The sequence below is a fragment of the Stegostoma tigrinum genome, chromosome 25, assembly GCF_030684315.1.
Source record: "Stegostoma tigrinum isolate sSteTig4 chromosome 25, sSteTig4.hap1, whole genome shotgun sequence".
NCBI classification, from domain to species: Eukaryota; Metazoa; Chordata; class Chondrichthyes; order Orectolobiformes; family Stegostomatidae; genus Stegostoma; species Stegostoma tigrinum.
In genome coordinates, this window is record NC_081378.1 from 24,495,951 (window position 1) to 24,514,276 (window position 18,326).

At 40.7% G+C, this 18,326-nt stretch overlaps 1 protein-coding gene across 1 annotated transcript in view; it reads right to left on the bottom strand.

Moving 5' to 3' along the window:
* The window catches only part of gsap (gamma-secretase activating protein), a 92,290-nt gene that overhangs the window by 20,584 nt on the left and 53,380 nt on the right, over positions 1-18,326 (bottom strand). Inside the window, exons 20-27 of the mRNA XM_059654791.1 lie at positions 15,317-15,448; positions 13,252-13,307; positions 12,967-12,998; positions 11,417-11,478; positions 8,698-8,793; positions 6,362-6,432; positions 4,578-4,678; positions 879-998 (exon numbers count right to left, since the gene is read on the bottom strand). Coding sequence (XP_059510774.1) covers positions 879-998; positions 4,578-4,678; positions 6,362-6,432; positions 8,698-8,793; positions 11,417-11,478; positions 12,967-12,998; positions 13,252-13,307; positions 15,317-15,448 — 670 coding nt within the window. The remainder of the gene's footprint in view (positions 1-878; positions 999-4,577; positions 4,679-6,361; positions 6,433-8,697; positions 8,794-11,416; positions 11,479-12,966; positions 12,999-13,251; positions 13,308-15,316; positions 15,449-18,326) is intronic.

An 18,326-nucleotide genomic window follows, 5' to 3' on the forward strand; every position in this document is an offset into this window, starting at 1 on the left:
AGATAGGTTTTTAAAAAAGTGTAAATTTTCAAAAGGATGTTTCAATGGGGGCATTCCACAACTATTCAATATTTCACAATAGTGTTAGGGAGTAAAATAATTCACTTTTTGGCACTTATAGATCAGTGCAAAAATCTTTTCTTTAAAAAGCTGGACAAGAATGGGCACAAATATTTCTGATTGATATGACTCAGAATCTGAGATGTGCACAGCTGTATTTTTAAAGCATTTAGGAAAAACATACTCTTTCCGTGCTGCAGCTTTTGTGAGGAATCACGAAGATTCCTCACCTCAAGTCAAATTGTTTCAGTCCCTGAACTATTTAATACATCTTTTATATTTAGAACAGTAACTTCATCTATAATGAACACAGTTATGTCTTCTGTGTCACACTGAATATAGGATAAGCAAGAATAGTAAGTATACTTTCCTGGCCTCATTTCGGTCATGTCTCTCAAAGCAATTAAGCCATGATCCCATCTTGCAACTGTGTATGCAGCTCACCAACAGAACTATTGACACTGAGCACTTTGTTGAATGTTGTTCAGTACATTCTTTGTCACTTCTATTATTTTCCACAATCTTGTTCCTGCCATCTCTGGATTTTCCTAATTTATTGCTGTTTACATTTCTGTCCTCTGGTGTTATTGCTGTGGATTTCTGCTATTTTCTAGTTTCCTCCTCCCTGCCCCACCAAATTAGTGTACACCCTTGGCAAGTTCTTTTTAAGTAACATTTCAGTTAAGAGATAGAAACATTTGAAAAGAAACAGATAGCCTGTTTAGCCTTCATTAGTAACCATTATTTTAAAAACTTTTTATAAGCAGCCTAGTTCTATTTTGTATCCAGATATTTTTAAAAGAATTAAGTATTTTTACCTTCAAACAGCTTGGTAACAAAACGTTCCGTTGGATGCAACACTCCAAGATCGATGTAATGCAGCAAAGTGTATAAAGGCAGGCATTGTGCACCAAGGGTTATGTGAACTGTATGATAACCTGCATTAAAATCAAAGAGCAGGGGAAAAATAAAATCAGATAAAGATGAGGTGAAGTCAGTACTTCTATGCAAGTACATTTTTATGCTTCTTCACAGAACCCAGTACAGTCATGTTCTTTTTATTTCTTCACAAGATTTGGGCATTCCTGAATTTGCTACTATTTATTGCTCAGCCCTAATTGCCCTTGAGAAGGTCATGGTGAACTTCCTTTTAGAGCTGCTGCAGTCCGGAAGGAATAGAAACACTCAGGGTATTGATAGAAAGAGAATGATCTAGGCTTTTGACTCAACAGGAGCAAAGGAACAGCAACATAATTAGGACATTAGGGGCTTGGAAGGAAACATACAAGTGGAAGTGCTCCTATGCAACTGCTACCCTTGTCCTTCAAAATGGTAATAATTTCAATTCCTCTCTGACCACAGGAGAGGCAAGAGGACTGGGGGACAGCTAATGTGGTATTGTCATTCCAAAAACAAAAAGGGACCAAGAAATAAGCCAGGAAACTATGCACCAGCTAGCATAAACTCTGTGGTGGGTAAACTCTTGGATGCAATTTTGAGGGACAAAATAATCTGCACTTGGAGAGAGGTAGGAATTAATCAAGAACAGTCAGAATGGTTTTACTAAGGGGAAGATCACGTCTGGACCAGCTTGATTGAAATTTTTTGAAGAGGTAATCAGGTGTGTAGATTGGGGCAATGTATTTGTCAATTTCTACTTGTATTTAGGAAGGCTTTTGATAAGTTCCTGCATGCGAGACCAATAGCAAAAGTACAGTTCCTGCAATCTAACAAAATTTGGCTAATTGAAACCAGAATTGGCAGAGCAGCAGAAAGCACAGGGTGATGACCGAGGGATGTTTTTGTGGTTGGAAACCTGTACCTAGTGGGGTTCCATGGTGATCAGTGTTGGGGCCTGCAAGTGGAGTTTTGGGGTCCTTGCTGATTGTGGTATATATAAACAAATAATTTAGGCATGAACATCACAGAACTGATCAGTAAGTTAGTGAGTGATATGAAAAATGGGTGGGGTGGCAAATGCTAACCTTAGAATTACTGAAGGATACAGATGTACTGGTCAGATGGACTGATCAGTGGCAAAGGGAATTCAATCAGGCTAAAATGTGAAGTGATGCACATGGGCAGGATAAACAGGGCAAGGGTTTATGTAAAGCACAGAAGGACCCTGGGAAGCACTGATGATGATCAGTGAGACCTTGGTGTGCATTTCTAATGGTAGTGAAACAGATAGATATAGTGGTTAAGAAAGCATATCAGATACTTCCTTTATTAGCTGAAGCATAGAGTTTAACTGCAGTGATGTTATAGACTGTTGATTTGGCCACAACTAAAGTACTGTGTGCAGTTCTGGAATCCACATTATAAGAGCAATGTGATTGCACTGGAAAGGGTACAGAGGGGATTTATCAGAATCTTGCCTGAGCTGGAGAGTTTTAGTTATGAGGAAAGATTGGATATAGTGGGATTATTTTTCCAAGCATAGAGACAAAGGGAACATGATTGAGATGTATGACATTGTGAGGGATACAGACAGAGAGGATTTTTCCCCTCGGTGGGCAGCATAGATTTAAAGGTAATGTGCAGGAGGTTCAGAGAGGATGAGAGGAAATTTGTTTTGTGGCAGGTGTTTCAAATGCTTTTTGGAAAACCACAAGTACACCACAACATCAGCATTCCCCATCAACCCTTTGTTACCTCCTCAAATAACTCCAACAAGTTTATATTTGTATTTTGGAACTATTTATTGGGATAAGTCTGCATCACTGACTATGTACGTTAGCCAATTATTGCATCTTAAACAAATAAGTTTTGTTTTATTAAGAAACACAAAGCTGTTTATTAAGAAACTTGATTGGTAAATTTTTTGTTTAAAACCTGATGTAGATAAGGGATATTGAAACAGTCACCTCGGTGACTGAAAGTAGTATTTTTGTTTTACGCTGCAACCTTGGAGTAATGGGACTAGAACATTTCTCCAGCCTCGGTCATAATACTGTCAGACATCTTGTGCTTTATTGAAAATTAGAGTACTTTTGCAAAACATAATCACTGTTAAAACATACACAACACCTTCTATATCACACTCTGCAAACACCAAACAACAGCAAAATGACAATGCCCACATGATGATCTTTTGTTGGTGTTACTGAGAGATAAATATTGGCCAGTATACTGGGGATGACTCTTCCACCACCTCCCCACCCCAACCCTAATCACTTGCCTGAAAGAGAGCTGTGGATTATTTACATCCACACAATCAGACCAGAGGTAGGTCAACATCTGCTCCAAAAGACAACACCTCCAATAGTGTAAAGCTCCCTTGTTCTTTCAGGAACTAAATCTCCAGTCCATGCTAGCTTAGATGTGGCTCCAGCCCCAAAGCATTATGGCCGATTCTTGACTACTTGCTGGAATGGCCAAAGAAGCCATTCCGTTATATTAAGGAAGATGATTTGCCACCCATATCTCAAAAACAATTAGAGACAAGCAACAAACGTTAGCTGTGCCAGTGGCAAACACATTCAAAGTGTGAAATTTTTAAAAATCAGTTTACAATTCTATTCAAACTTGTTTTTTTCCAAAAAGCAGTGCATCTAATAGGCTATATGCAATAGCAAATAGTAGATGTAATATATTTTTAGAATAAGTTCAATAAGCTATGACACAACAGATTGATACAGATTATAAAAGGAATTACAGACAATACATTCCACAAACCAACAATTAATGAAAGAAATACATGGAGTAGGAATAAATGGAGCATTTTTGGGATACTAGTAAATTATCACAAGCATCAGTACTTGGGCCGCTGCTGTTTATACACTACATTCATGACTTAGACAAGGAGACCAAATTCAACATATCCCAGTTAGTTAACTGCACAAAGCCAAGTGAAAAAGAAACTCCAAAAGTGTAAAGGCCAGTTCAGTGACTGGACAAGAATGCATCAGAGAGAGTATAACGTTAGGAAGTGTATATCAACTAAGTGTGAGTATTCAGCAGGATTTGAGGATTCATGTATATAAATAACAAAATTGGCTACAAATGGAGAAAGTTGTTTGGAAGACAAATTTTATATTGGACCCATTGCAAAGAGACTCGAATACAACCACCAGAAGGTCTTGCTACAGTGATATAAGGCTTTGCTGAAACAATACTGGGGAGTACATATTACACTTCTAATTTCCTTGTCTTTAGAAGGAATATACTTGCCTTTGAGACAGATTGGAAGTTCACTAGATTAATTTCTTGTTCAAAGAGGTTGTCCCATGAGGAGAGATTGAGTAAAAGAGGCCACTGGAGTTTAGAAGAAAGATCTCATCAAAAACATATTTTAAAAAATCTGGAAAGGGCTTGACAGGGTTACCTTGAAAGGTTGTTCACCCTAGTTTCAGTCTACAGTTAGGATCGTAGTCTTGGGACAAGTCAGTTTTGTGGACAGAGGACTGTCAATATCAACCATCCTCTGGCTTCATTTCATTTAAAGAAAAATTACTAAGTAGAACAAGTGTCCTTTCCTAGTTTGAAAGTTCTGCTTATTAACCAGTTCACATCACCTGGCGGTAGAGGCAAAACAAGTCCTTCAGCAGCTTCCAAAACACGAGCCATCATGCGGAATACAACAAACTCTGCAGAATTTACTTTCTCTCTGTTGGACCTACAAAGTACCAAAGAAACAGACTGATGCTAAATCTCAATTTACAAAGTATCTGAAAGTCACTGAAGTAAAATGCGTCATTGACAATCTTGCAAAATAGAGAAATAGCGCGTAGGTCACCTGTTAAAGATGCTGTCCAATTTACAATGGAAGGGAAGCAAATCAGACACAATACATAATAAGCAAGAGACAGTAGGAACAGCAGATGCCGGAGAATCTGAGATAACAAGGTGTGGAGCTGTATGAACACAGCAGGCCAAGCAGCATCTTAGGAGCAGGAAAGCTGACGTTTCAGGCCAAGACCCTTCAGGCATCAGCTTTCCTGCTCCGAAGATGCTGCTTGGCCTACTGTGTTCATCCAGTTCCACACCTTGTTATCACATAATAAGCAACATGTCCAATAAGGATTCGTATCCTTGCAAAGCGATTGTAGTCCCCATTGTGATCTTAATACACGAAGATTCCATACATTAAGCTGAAATATCTATGGCTTTTTGTTAGACAGAAGATCTAATGTTAATACTTTTCCCTCCCTTCAAACTAAAATCAAATGAAGCTAGAACTGGTGAAAGAAGAAACCATCAACAATAAAATTCTAGAATTTTACTAATTCTCTTCTTAGCTTTAGAGTAATAGTGAATTTCCATTTTTCCTGACTGTTTTACATGCTGAGAAGTTTACCTTGTGACCTCCAGCATTATTCTCATCTACTTCCACTGTCAGCCACAGCCACCTCTGCTCAGCTTATGTATTGCTGAAACTCTAATCCACACATCTATTAACTCTCTACTCAACTTGTAGAATGTTCATCTACATAATCTTCTGCCTTGTATTGACCAAAAACTTGAACTTTTCAAACTTCTACTTCAAATGCTCTATGCTCATTAACATACACTGTATTCTGGTCCACAATGGCTCAAATTTAAAATGCTCATCCTGATTCAATCTCTTCATTCCAACAACCTGCTAAAGCCTCTGCTCCAATTCTGGCCTTTTACGTATCCCAACTCCTGTTTCCAACTAGTGGTGGCCATGCATTCACCCAGCTATTCACCTTTAGGGCTCAGATAGAGAGGGAATCAAATGATTATCAGGAGCAAGTGGAAAAAAATGGGGTTCAGTCACTATGAATTAAATAAATAGTGGAGGAGGCTCAATGAGCTGCATAGCCTTCATCTTCACCTTTTTTTGTGCGTCCTTATGTCTTTTGCCCTGAAGCTCTGGGATTCCTTCTCCTAGATCTGTGCGTCTCTCCCTTTTCCTTTAAGGCCAGATTTAAATGGCCCGTACCTACATTTGTCCGAACTTGCTCCCATAAAGCATTCTGTAATACCACTGTACATTGAATGTCAAACTAGTGCAAAATGTTGTTGTAGTTAATCACGTAACAATGCCACAATGTTTGAATCATCAACTCATTTTATTTAAGTTTACATTTGAAAAAAATAGAACTGTGGCTCCAAAATAATCTGATCTACCTGGCTGCTACTTAAAATCCAAAAAATGATTTTAATCTATTTTTCTGTAAACAAAATTAAAGTATGCCCTCTCTGCCTTCTTTCTCACTTGTTTTGAACAGAACTTGAACAAATTTCTATTAACAATATCAGCGCACACATATGTTCTCATCAGTCTACATTCAAGTTTCCCTTTTAGAGCTACTTTAACAATAACATCACTTACAAGCACAGGACGTGAGTGTTGAGGTTGTACTTTTTCCATATCTTGTCTATAATCTGCCAGATGCATTCAAGCTAAAAGAACAAAGCAATTTATTCTAATTTGTTCAAAGTAGTCACAGAATTAAATTTCACTAGTTTCCATCAAGATTGGTGCACAGTTCATTTTAAACCTCAAACAGTGCTTAAACAGTTCAATCACAAACAGCAGTAGGCCATTTGGAGCCTCAAACTTGCCCCACCACTCAACAGGATCTTGGCTGGTCTAGATTATGCCTCAACTCCACATGTGCCAGCTTAGCACAGCCATCAATTCCCCAGTACTTAAACTAAAAACTAGCTTCTCTTTAAATACTCTGTGACCTAGTCTCTACAACTATCTGAAGTAGCACTGCCATTCACTACCTCGTGGGAGAAGAAATTCCTTTGTATTTCAGTTTTAACTGAATGTCCCCTCATTCCATATCTGTATCCTCAAGTTCAAGATTCCCCCACTTCTGGGGACATCCTCTCAACATCTAGCCTATCAGAACACCCACAATCTTACAACTGTCAATAAGATTATCCCTCATTCTTCTAAACTCAAATGAAAACCTAACCTGTAACTTTTTCCTGATAAGTCAACCCATTTATTCCAGGAATCAGCCCAGTGAATCTCTTTGGGACTGCCTCCATTGGCACTCTCTTTTCTCAAAGTCTAAAAACTGCACACACTACTCCAAATGTGGTCTCAGCAATAACCTGAGTTCGAGCAAGACTTGCTTATTTTAAAATTCAAATCTCCTAGCAATAAAGCCCAAAATTCCACTTGACTTCCTAAGTACTTGTTGCATCCACATGCTAACTTCTGTTACATGCATAAAATCACCCAGGTCCTTCTGTGCTGCATTTTTCTGGGAGTCTTGTTCCTTTAAATAGTAGTCTATCTTTTGATTCTTCTAACCAGAGCACATAACATCACACTTTCCCCACATTAAACTCCATCTGCTGAATCCCACGTAGATTCCTTATGGCCTGATAATAACATGCCCTCCCAACAATCTTCGTATAGTCAGCAAATCTGAAATCATACTGTATCTGTATCACTATTAATCAGATCTCACTACACATTACTAGATCTAAAACTAACTGTTCCCAGGGAGGATTCTGCAATTTATTTTTCTAAGCAGCAATTCCCAATGCACTTCAGAAAACAGTTAGTTTAGATCTAGTAATGTGTCGTGACATCAGATTAATGAGATCTCGTGCTTAAGGATCCTCTAGATCACAACACGGTAAAATTTCAATTTCCGTTTGAAGGAGAGCAACTCTGGTTTGAAACCAGTGTCCTTAACTTAAATAAAGGCAATTACAGACACATGATTAGAGTTATCTAATGTGGGTTGGGAAAATAAACCGAGGCAGTGGTCTGTAACCTTTTTATGCACGAGATCACTCTCTGAAGCAGGGTCTAGGCCCGAAATGTCAGCTTGCCTGCTCCTTTGATGCTGCTTGGCCTGCTGTGTTCATCCAGCTCTACACCTTGGTTATCTCACCTCCTTTTCTTTTTTGTTTGTTTTACCGTAATGTTAATTACCCTTGAATATAGAGATCCCAGTCTTAGCCACCCTGTAGCCATATCTCCTTAATACCCATTAAATCTTATTTCTTTTTATTTGCACTATTGACTCATCTATTATGTTACAAACGTTTGATGCATTCAAATGACGATCGTAAGTGCTGACTTTTTTTTAAAGCCACGATAACTTGGAATTGGACGACTAGTCATTCCCTACAATGTAACAATAGTTGGTATTTTAAGTAGTTTATATATCACTTCTTTCACTCCCATCTTGATGTACCTAGCCCTTATAAATATTCGTTATATATTTAGAGTTTTTCCAATCAATATATAGTGGTTTCCATTTCTAATCAATGCTCCATTCAGTCATGTTACAAACTCTTCAGTGTAGAGAAGCTTCTGTACTTTTAAGACCCTCCTACAGATTAAGCACAACTGTATCTATTGCACAATATCACAAAATTTACAACACAATTGCAACTTAAACAAATGGGAAATGATGCAAATGTAAACATGGCTACAGCACTTCAGTTTGGGCGAATTTTTGCTGCTTGCATAACCATCTGATACAAGAAAAACAAACTGTTCCATACATGGCAAAAGCCAAGTATGAGCCTACTTTACATTATCTTTCTGTTCCAAGAAAAGTTAAACAGATTTCGTTGGGCTAAAATACCAAAAACTGTGGCATGGCAGGAAAATAGCCAAGTGTACTATAAGTGACAGCTATCTAATTAATGTTCAATCACTGTGTTAAAAATAAGGAAAGCATCACAAACCAAGTTCACAGCATAGTTGTTAACTATCATGTCAATCTTCTTCTTTCCTATATGATGAAGATATTTCATAAGGTATTCCTTCAGTTTCTCAACCATCTACAGGAATAAAAGTATTGATCACGATTAAGATTACATTTTTCACTACAACAAAAACAGTAATATAGTAATCTGCCATTTTGCAGCCAACACACTGAAGAATTTGACGATGGCATTTAAATAACAGTAACATTCCTAACCGGTGCAGGAAGCACTTTTGAACAAACTGGGTTTTACAATTAGGTATGAGGCTGATGTAGCAGTCAACGATTGTCAGTTACACACATTTGCCATGGAAGGTAAGTCATCCTTTCATTCCACTTAAAGAGTGAAGGAATGAGCAAGCATCACCGTTTCTGCTCAGAATAAGCAAAGTTCTTACAACCTATAGCTGACAACTTTGCAAGTTGACATTAATAAAACTGGTTAGTGTTTTTTAGCCAAGCATCTGCTCATTATAAACATGAATATTTTAACTGGTGGGAACTATACTTAAATGAATCATGTAACAATCTATCCAATAACTTGGGGTGGGGGGGGGGGTTTCAGTATCAACATTTGTCCTGTCACTGGAATTGAGATGTTATTTATAGAATATAAATTCAATTAATTAATCGGAAATTGGAAACTGTTCTTTCTAATGGCGACCAGAAGGACTACAATCAATTGTCAGAAGAACCACCCTCAGGAGCTGAGGCAAGCCAAGGCATTAGAGAGACAATGTTCCCTGGGAACTGGGTTGACCGATCCTTTCTCCCTTTCACTGTCAAACCAGATTATCTGAAGGTGCCAGGAACATGATTCAGAGGGGCCGGGGCACATACTAAAACTCGGAGAAATGTACTTCCAAGGTGAAGCAGAAAGTGGGCAGATGGGTACACTGCTCCCTCGCCATTGTGAGTAAAAACATGGTCATCAAGCATGAGGTTAACTCGGTGTTTCTGTAGGTGGCGCTGGTCTGACCCATGGCCAATGCAGTCACCCGAGTTATCTTTCACTTTATATGGACATCAAAGATGGACCGCGTCTGCAGGGACACAATGTACAAAGCTGTGGGGTGCAGGGTGAGGGGTGGTGGTGGGTGAGGGGAGAGGACGTACCCAACATCACCCTCACCAGTGATGGTCACCTTCATGTACGGCTGCATCAAGAAGTGTGTAAACCCTCAGTCCAGAAACGCCAAGTGTCACTACATATTGTCCCCAGTGTTACAAAGGATGGGTGTTGCATCAGGGCTGTGGAATGGTCCAAGTACTTGGAGCGTGCCATATCGCCTGTCCCTTGTAGAGGAACTTGCGCAGGAAAACACCTTTCACCACAAGTCCATTGAGCAGAGGTCAGCACATAATGTCCAAGACCCTGTGGAAATGAACAGGATTGATCCTGTTGGTTGGTTCTCTGTGCAGACTGCCAAAGTCATTCGGCAAAGTAACTTATCGCCAGAACTTTCCAACAAGCACCACGACATGGTCTGGCTGGTGGCGAGATCGGCACTACCCATCAGATAGATCCTTCATGCACACCCAGACTCAGTCTCCAGATGCTGTCCTTGAAGCAACTGCAAGGGCAGAGAACACCTCCTTCTGGAATGTGCCAGGAGTACAGGATTTTGTTGTATACATGCAAAAGTCATTTAAAGGTGGTGGGAGCAGGTAGCAAAGAGTACGGTGTCCTAGGTTATATTAGTCAGGGCACAGAGCACTAAAGCAAAGGAGGTAATGGTGAATGTGTACAAGACACTTGTTAGACTTTGGCTGGAGTAATGTGTGCAATTCTCGTTGCCACATTTTAGGAAGGATGTAAATCCATTGGAAACTACACAAGAAATGTACAAAAAAAACGGTTTTGTTTTTATTCCCTTGTGGGATGTGGACATCACTAACTGGCCAGCATTTCATCCTAAGGTCCCCTTGAGCAGGTAGTGGTATGTTGCCACCTTGAACTGCGGCAGTCCACCTACTGGAAGCACAAGTTAACAGTCTTAAATTACTCAACCACGCTAATGCCATAGTGAAAGAAGGGGCTGCATTGTGAAGTCACGAATTGCAGTCCTTGTAGGTACGGCATATTTTGCCCAGTATAGCGGGTTATGGGTGCCACAGACAGCTAATCAATCTGTGAACATCAATAAAAGTGTGAATTTTATACACTATAAATTTCTTCAATAACAATATTTTGGCACACTATTTGTAAATCAGATGAGAAGCTTGAGTCAAGAGTATTGTTTTTCCTTCTGTTTTTCATTACTTTCAAGGCAAAAAGTCACTGGGTTAATAATTCAGAAGGTCAGCTTAATGGTCAGGGGCACAAGTTCAAATCCCACCATTGCAGCCGATGAATTTAAATTCAGTTCCTGAATCTGAAATATAAGAGCTAGTCTCACTACCAGTGACCATGATAACAAACAATAACTGTTGGAAAAAGCTCAACGTGGTTCAGTGATATCCTCTAGAGATGAAATTCTACCAACTTTACCCACCCTGGCTTGCACATAACTCCAGGTCCATGACAATATGCCCGGATCTTAACCGCCCTCTGAAATGGCCAAGTAAGTCACCTCAGTTCTAGGGTAATTATGGATGGGCAACAAGTGCTGGTTTTGACAGCAACGATACATCTCATGAGAATATTTAAAACGATTCCAGCATAATATACAGGATACATCCCCAACCACGTTCCTCACCAGTCCTATCAGCACCATCTGGTGGCCATCTTCTTCCTGAAATAATGGAACAGCTTTCTGCTCTGTAAAAGAAAAGTTAAGTATTCACTAACTTTGAATCAGCCCACACACCTTTTGTTCAATTAAGAAAAATTATGATTTCTAATTAATTGCCTGCAAGGAAAATGCTTATTCACATTTCTTCTAGGTTTGCCCACAGGACAACTATTTTATTTGCATACTCAAAAAGGAAAATTTACAAGTGAATCATCACTTAACATTTGAAAGTAATGCATTTGCAATTCAAACTCTAAGGCAGTTAGCTTTATGTCTGTTGTGAGAAAGCATTAAAGTGATTATGACATTGATTACAGCCGGACAGTCAAACTCTTAACAGAACACAATTACTGTGTGCAGTTTTGAACTCCATGTTTAAAAGAATGGAAGTAAATGTATTGGAGGCAGTTCAGAGGAGGTTTACTAGATTGATATTGAGGATCAACAGGTTATCTTATGAGGAAACACTAACCAGGTTGAGAGATAATAGGAACTGCAGATGCTGAAGAATCTGAGATAACAAGGTGTAGACCTGGATGAACACAGCAGGCCAGGCAGTGTCAGAGGAACAGGAAGGCTGATGTTTTGGGCCTAGACCCTCCTTCAGAAAATTTCTGAAGGAGGGTCTAGGCCCAGAACGTCAGCCTTCCTGCTCCTCTGATGCTGCTTGGCCTGCTGTGTTCATCCAGGTCTACACCTTGTTATCTCACTAACCAGGCTGAGCTTGTTTTCATTAAAGTTTTCAACAATGAGGGGTGACTTGATCCTCAAATAGTTTTGACAGGGTAGAAAGGAAATTATCTTTACTCTTGCTGGCGAGTCCAGAAATAGGGAGCATTGTTTTAAAGATTACACTTTGTTCTTTTAGGACAGATTAGAGGAATTTCTTTTCGGAGACTCACGCCACTTTGGAACAGTCTCTCAGACGTGGTGGAGACAATGTCATTGAACATTAAGACAGAGGGAGTGAAATTCTTGTTAGGGACAAGGTGATGGGAACAGAAGGGAACATGGAATTTAAAACACAAACAGATCAGCCGCAATCTTACTTCAACAGCAAAGCAGGCTCAAGGGACCAAATGGTCTTCTTTTGCTCCTAATTCACATGTTTGTATGTTGGTAAGTTGTGTTAAAAATAATGAAGAACACAATGATTATGTATCAACTAAGATTTTATACCCATCATATATAAAATTAGCATCTTATTTATGTAAAGTTCACCACATTTCTACTAAAAAGGTCAAATCAATACTAACTTTATGACTGAGTTTGTAGGTTCTTGATTATCAAGGGGATCAAGGGTTACGGGAGAAAGCAGGAGAATGAGTTCCCCAACCCCATCAGCCATGAGTGAATGGCGGAGCTGACTCAGTGGGCTAAATGACCTAATTTCTGCTCCTATGTCTTGTGGCCTAAGTTGAGCCTTCTGAGTAGTTATGCTTGAAGTACAGCCCTGAGTCCAATATTAGAGAATATAAGTCATACACAATTAATATCAAACCACATTTTCCTACCTGAGGAACATGTATCCACTTTTGAAAGTATCCTGTACAAATTGAAAACAACTTCAGCACCTTCAAATAACCAATAGGCTGATAAACAAGATAAAATAATTTGGGGAACGAATTTCGACAGCTACTCTCCCTCTCTTTCACCACAACTTCAGAGGAAAAGCCAAAAAAAAATCAAATTGCCATTTTTCCAGGCTTTCCCTGGTTCTTCTGCTAAATTTACAGTGTAGAGTACTTTAGAAATTAATTCCCCATGAATATTCTTTAGAAGTTAGAAAATTAACTTACGTTTTGGCATTTTCTAAAATATTTCTGTAGTGTTGGTTTGCCTTTTCAGCCACTTTCTGAAATAATTGAAAAGTCCTATGAGAAGTTATATTCAAACTGTTTTTTTTCCATAGAAACTAAATGTACCATATTTGGGTTATAAGACTTGGATACGCACACAAAACACTGGTTTTAATCCCCAATCTGGTGAAGGACAGTGCGGCTTTGGAGCTGTGCATTTTATACAAGTACGATAGATAAATTTAGATGGGGAGAGGAGCAAGCACTTTTCTGGCAGATTTTTAGGGGGCATCGGGGTCACAGGCAAAAAAGGATGGTCAGAGACAAGGACAGGGATCCTAAGCAACCATCCCCTTGATCCTTGTGATCACCTGGGAGACCGTCCAACCAACCCAACAGACAAGGGATTAGCCACTTCTCTCACTTGCCAGTAAGGCAGATAGTCAGGCCAGCGGTGAGCTGAGTTGAGGTAACAGCCTTGATTAAAGAGAAGTCCAGAAGATTACCGATTGATCTCACCCAATACTTAACTGCTGAACAGGAGTGAAGAGGAAGCAAATTTATCTCATGTCCAACTTGCCCAATTATTTGCCTACTTCCAGGAAAGGGATAATCATGCCTTTTGGCTCTGTTTCTCTCTGCCCACGGATGCTGCCAGACCTGCTGTGATTTTGCAGCATTTTGTGTTCTCTCAGATTAGCTTTTATAATACTTCAAGATTTATTTAAAGTGAACTGCCGCCTTTAAGTAACATTCAAAAAGGTCCAAAGTAGTTCAACTAATGTTTGAATTAAAAACTATATTAATTCATAGAGTCGGTTTGGATTTTATGGAAATGTAATCATGGGTGACAAATCTATTGCAATGCAACTGGATGAGTTGATGAAAGGCCAGAGCATGTGATTTATTTGGACCTTCAAAAAACTTTCAACAAAGTTCCACAGAAGAGATTGGCATGTAAAATTAAAGTGCATGGAATTGGAGGTAAAGTATGGAGATGGCCAGAAAACTCGTTGCCAAACAGTATGCAAAGTAGGAATAAACAGGTCTTTTTCTAAATGGCAGGCAGTTGAGAAGTACAGAGGGATCAGAGCTAAACTCCCAGCTATTCACAATATGTATTAAATGTTTTGATAAGGGAACTAAATGTGACATCTTTAAATTTGCAGATGATGCTAAGCTAGGTGGGACAGCGAGTTGTGAGGAGGATGCAGATGTGCTGTAGTGTAATTTGGACAAGGTAAGTGAGTGGGCAATTGGACGGGAGATACAGTACCAAGTGGATCAATGTAAGGTTGTCTGCTTTGATACCAAGAAGGCAGATTATTATCTAATGAATTATAAATTGAGACAGGGGGATGTACAATGAGACCTGGGTATCCTCATATACCAATTACTGAAGGTAAGTATACAGATGCAGCAGGCGATAAAAGATAAAAAGTTGGCCTTCAAAGGCGAGAGGATTCGAATAAAAGGGCAACAACGTCTTGCTGCAGTTGTACAGGGCTTTGGAGAGACCACACCTGGAACAATGTGCAGTTTTGGTCTCGTTGTCTGAGGAAGAATGGTTTTGCTCTACAGCGAAGATTTACCAGCCTGATTCCGAGGATGACAGGACTGATGTATATGAGGAGAAGTTGAATCAGTTAGGGTTATATTCGTTGGAGTTCTGAAGAATAAAAGGTGGGGGTAGGGGGAATCTCAAAGAAATTGGACTGGCAGGATATGTGCAAGAAGGATGCTCCTGATGGCAAAGGAACCCAGAACCAGGGCATCACAGTTTCAGGATAGGAGTAAAACCATCCTGGATTGAGGTGAGGAGAAATCTCTTCATCCAGGCAGTGGAAAACACTACCATAGAAAAAGTGGTTGAGACCAAAATTAGTCGATTTCAAGAAGGAGCTGTATACAGTACTTGAGACTAAAGGAATCAAAAAGATATGGGGAAAATCAGGAATAGGTTATTGGGTTAGATGATCAGTCATACTCAATGAATGGTGTAGCAGGACAAATGATCTCCTGCTCCTGTTTTCTATCTTTCTATGTTTCGTCTAAATCATCTTACCATTTCTGAATACAGTTGTGCTTTGAATCTTCTTAAGCTATTATTGTGCCATGGATTATGAAAACATTCTAAATTCTTCACAAATTCCACATTCCTGTTTAGCTCTGCCCAAAACCCCTTAAGATTCTGAATCTGTAAAGAAGATGTATGTGCTCGTTTTAAAACAGAAACTGACAAGCAAGCGATCAAATATTGTACAAAGCTCCAGAGCAGCAAGCAAAATAAAAACTTTTATAGTTTTCCAAACAAAGCAAAGAAGTTTCACAAAAACATCAAACAAAACTTGATATTCAGCCAGCGAAAGGATATCAGGGCAGATCATCAAAAGTTTGACCCAACAGGTTTTAAAAAGGTAACAAAATGTGAGGCTGGATGAACACAGCAGGCCCAGCAGCATCTCAGGAGCACAAAAGCTGACGTTTCGGGCCTAGACCCTTCATCAGAGAGGGGGATGGGGTGAGGGAACTGGAATAAATAGGGAGAGAGGGGGAGGCGGACCGAAGATGGAGAGAAAAGAAGATAGGTGGAGAGGAGAGTATAGGTGGGGAGGTAGGGAGGGGATAGGTCAGTCCAGGGAAGACGGACAGGTCAAGGAGGTGGGATGAGGTTAGTAGGTAGGAGATGGGGGTGTGGCTTGGGTTGGGAGGAAGGGATGGGTGAGAGGACGAACAGGTTAGGGAGGCAGAGACAGGTTGGACTGGTTTTGGGATGCAGTGGGTGAGGGGGAAGAGCTGGGCTGGTTGCGTGATGCAGTGGGGGGAGGGGACGAACTGGGCTGGTTTAGGGATGCAGTTGGGGAAGGGGAGATTTTGAAACTGGTGAAGTCCACATTGATACCATTGGTACCAATGTGGACCAATGGTATCAATGTGGACTTCACCAGTTTCAAAATCTCCCCTTCCCCAACTGCATCCCTAAACCAGCCCAGTTCGTCCCCTCCCCCCACTGCATCACGCAACCAGCCCAGCTCTTCCCCCCCACCCACTGCATCCCAAAACCAGTCCAACCTGTCTCTGCCTCCCTAACCTGTTCGTCCTCTCACCCATCCCTTCCTCCCAGCCCAAGCCACACCCCCATCTCCTACCTACTAACCTCATCCCACCTCCTTGACCTGTCCGTCTTCCCTGGACTGACCTATCCCCTCCCTACCTCCCCACCTATACTCTCCTCTCCACCTATCTTCTTTTCTCTCCATCTTCGGTCCGCCTCCCCCTCTCTCCCTATTTATTCCAGTTCCCTCTCCCCATCCCCCACTCTGATGAAGGGTCTAGGCCCAAAACGTCAGCTTTTGTGCTCCTGAGATGCTGCTTGGCCTGCTGTGTTCATCCAGCCTCACATTTTGTTATCTTGGAATTCTCCAGCATCTGCAGTTCCCATTATCTCTAGGTTTTAAAAAGGAATCACATCACATCAGTTCAGCCACAAATAAACGGCATCTGACACTCAACCTGCTAATCTGTATATTTAGCATAATCTGGTTACTTTTCAGAAAAGCTAACTGTTTCAGTGTCCCTTGGGGAGGGAAGGAGAAAATTGTCAATGTATTTTACTGAATCACACCATATCACGGTGAGCCAAAGATCATAAAAAGAATGGTTAGCTCTAACTAACTTTTTTCAAATGTTAGTCCACAAACTCTATTATTCTGTAATCAGATTAGCTATGATTTTATTGAACGTCAGAGCAGGTTGGAGGCCAAGTAGTTACTCCTAAACTATTTCCTCATGACATGATTGGTAAATTTATTATTTCAGTCCATTGGAACAAGTCAGCAATAGTGAACACTGAGCTCCAATTCAAACAAACATTCAGTATTTCAGTTTCAAGAGACTTGGTTCTACACGAAGAAGGCTATCAATAAACACATGGAATTAAGCCGTATGTATACATACAACACTGCAAAAACAAAACAGAAACGAGGTAACCAATTCCAATGGACCCCAGAGTTTAAATACCAGGCGTGAGAACACAACAGCACATCATCGGAGGCTGCACTGATGATGTTACCCAGCAGGGCAATGAAATCATGAACTAACAAACCAACCACAGCAAACATTCAGTAGTCCAGTAGATTGTCGAAACACTAGATTTGATTTTGCATATTTTAATTAGAAAGCATTTTTCTAATGATGGCATTGTTTTCCTCGAGTTAAAGGGAAGCTTTTAGAAATGCAGAACTCAAGAGCCGAAGGAATCAATACTTATTATGGCTCACTGGAGTGTAAAATGACTTACATGAACAGGCAATAATAAAAATGAAAGTAATGTTTGGTGGAAGAACACAGCAGGCCAAGCAGCAGAGAAGCTGATGTTTTGGGCCTGGATCCTTCTTCAGGAATGGCCGAGGGGAAAAGGGGATTCTGAAATAAATAGGGAGAAAGGGGAAGGCGGATAGAAGATGGATAAAGGAGAAGATAAGTGGACAGGAGACAAACAGGTCAAAGAAGCAGGGATGGAGCCAGTAAAAGGTGAGGTGGTAGGGAGGGGATAGGTCGGTCCAGGGAGGACGTACGGGTCAAGGAGGCAGGATGAGGCTAGTAGGTAGGAGATAGGGTAGGGCTTGAGGTGGGAGGACAGGTTCCGAGCTGGGCTGATTTCAAGATGCAGTTGGGGGAGGGGAGATTTTGAAGCTTGAAGTCTGCATCGATACCACTGGGTTGCAGGGTTCCCAAGCGAAGTATGAGATGCTGTTCCTGCAGCCTTCATGTGGCATCGGCAGCACGGTAGGAGGCCCACAATGAGGCCACCCGAACATTGCAGAAACAGAACCTCATATTCCGCTTGGGAACCCTGCAGCCAATGGTATCTATGTGGACTTCACCAGCTTCAAAATCTCCCCTCCCCCAACCACGTCCCCGAAATCAGCCCAGCTCATACCCGCCTCCCTAACCTCTCCTTCCTCCCACTTATCCCCTCCTCCCACCTCAAGCGCTACCCCTATCTCCCACCTATTAGCCTCATCCCGCCTCCTCGACCTGTCCGTCCTACCTGGACGGACCGATCCCCTCTC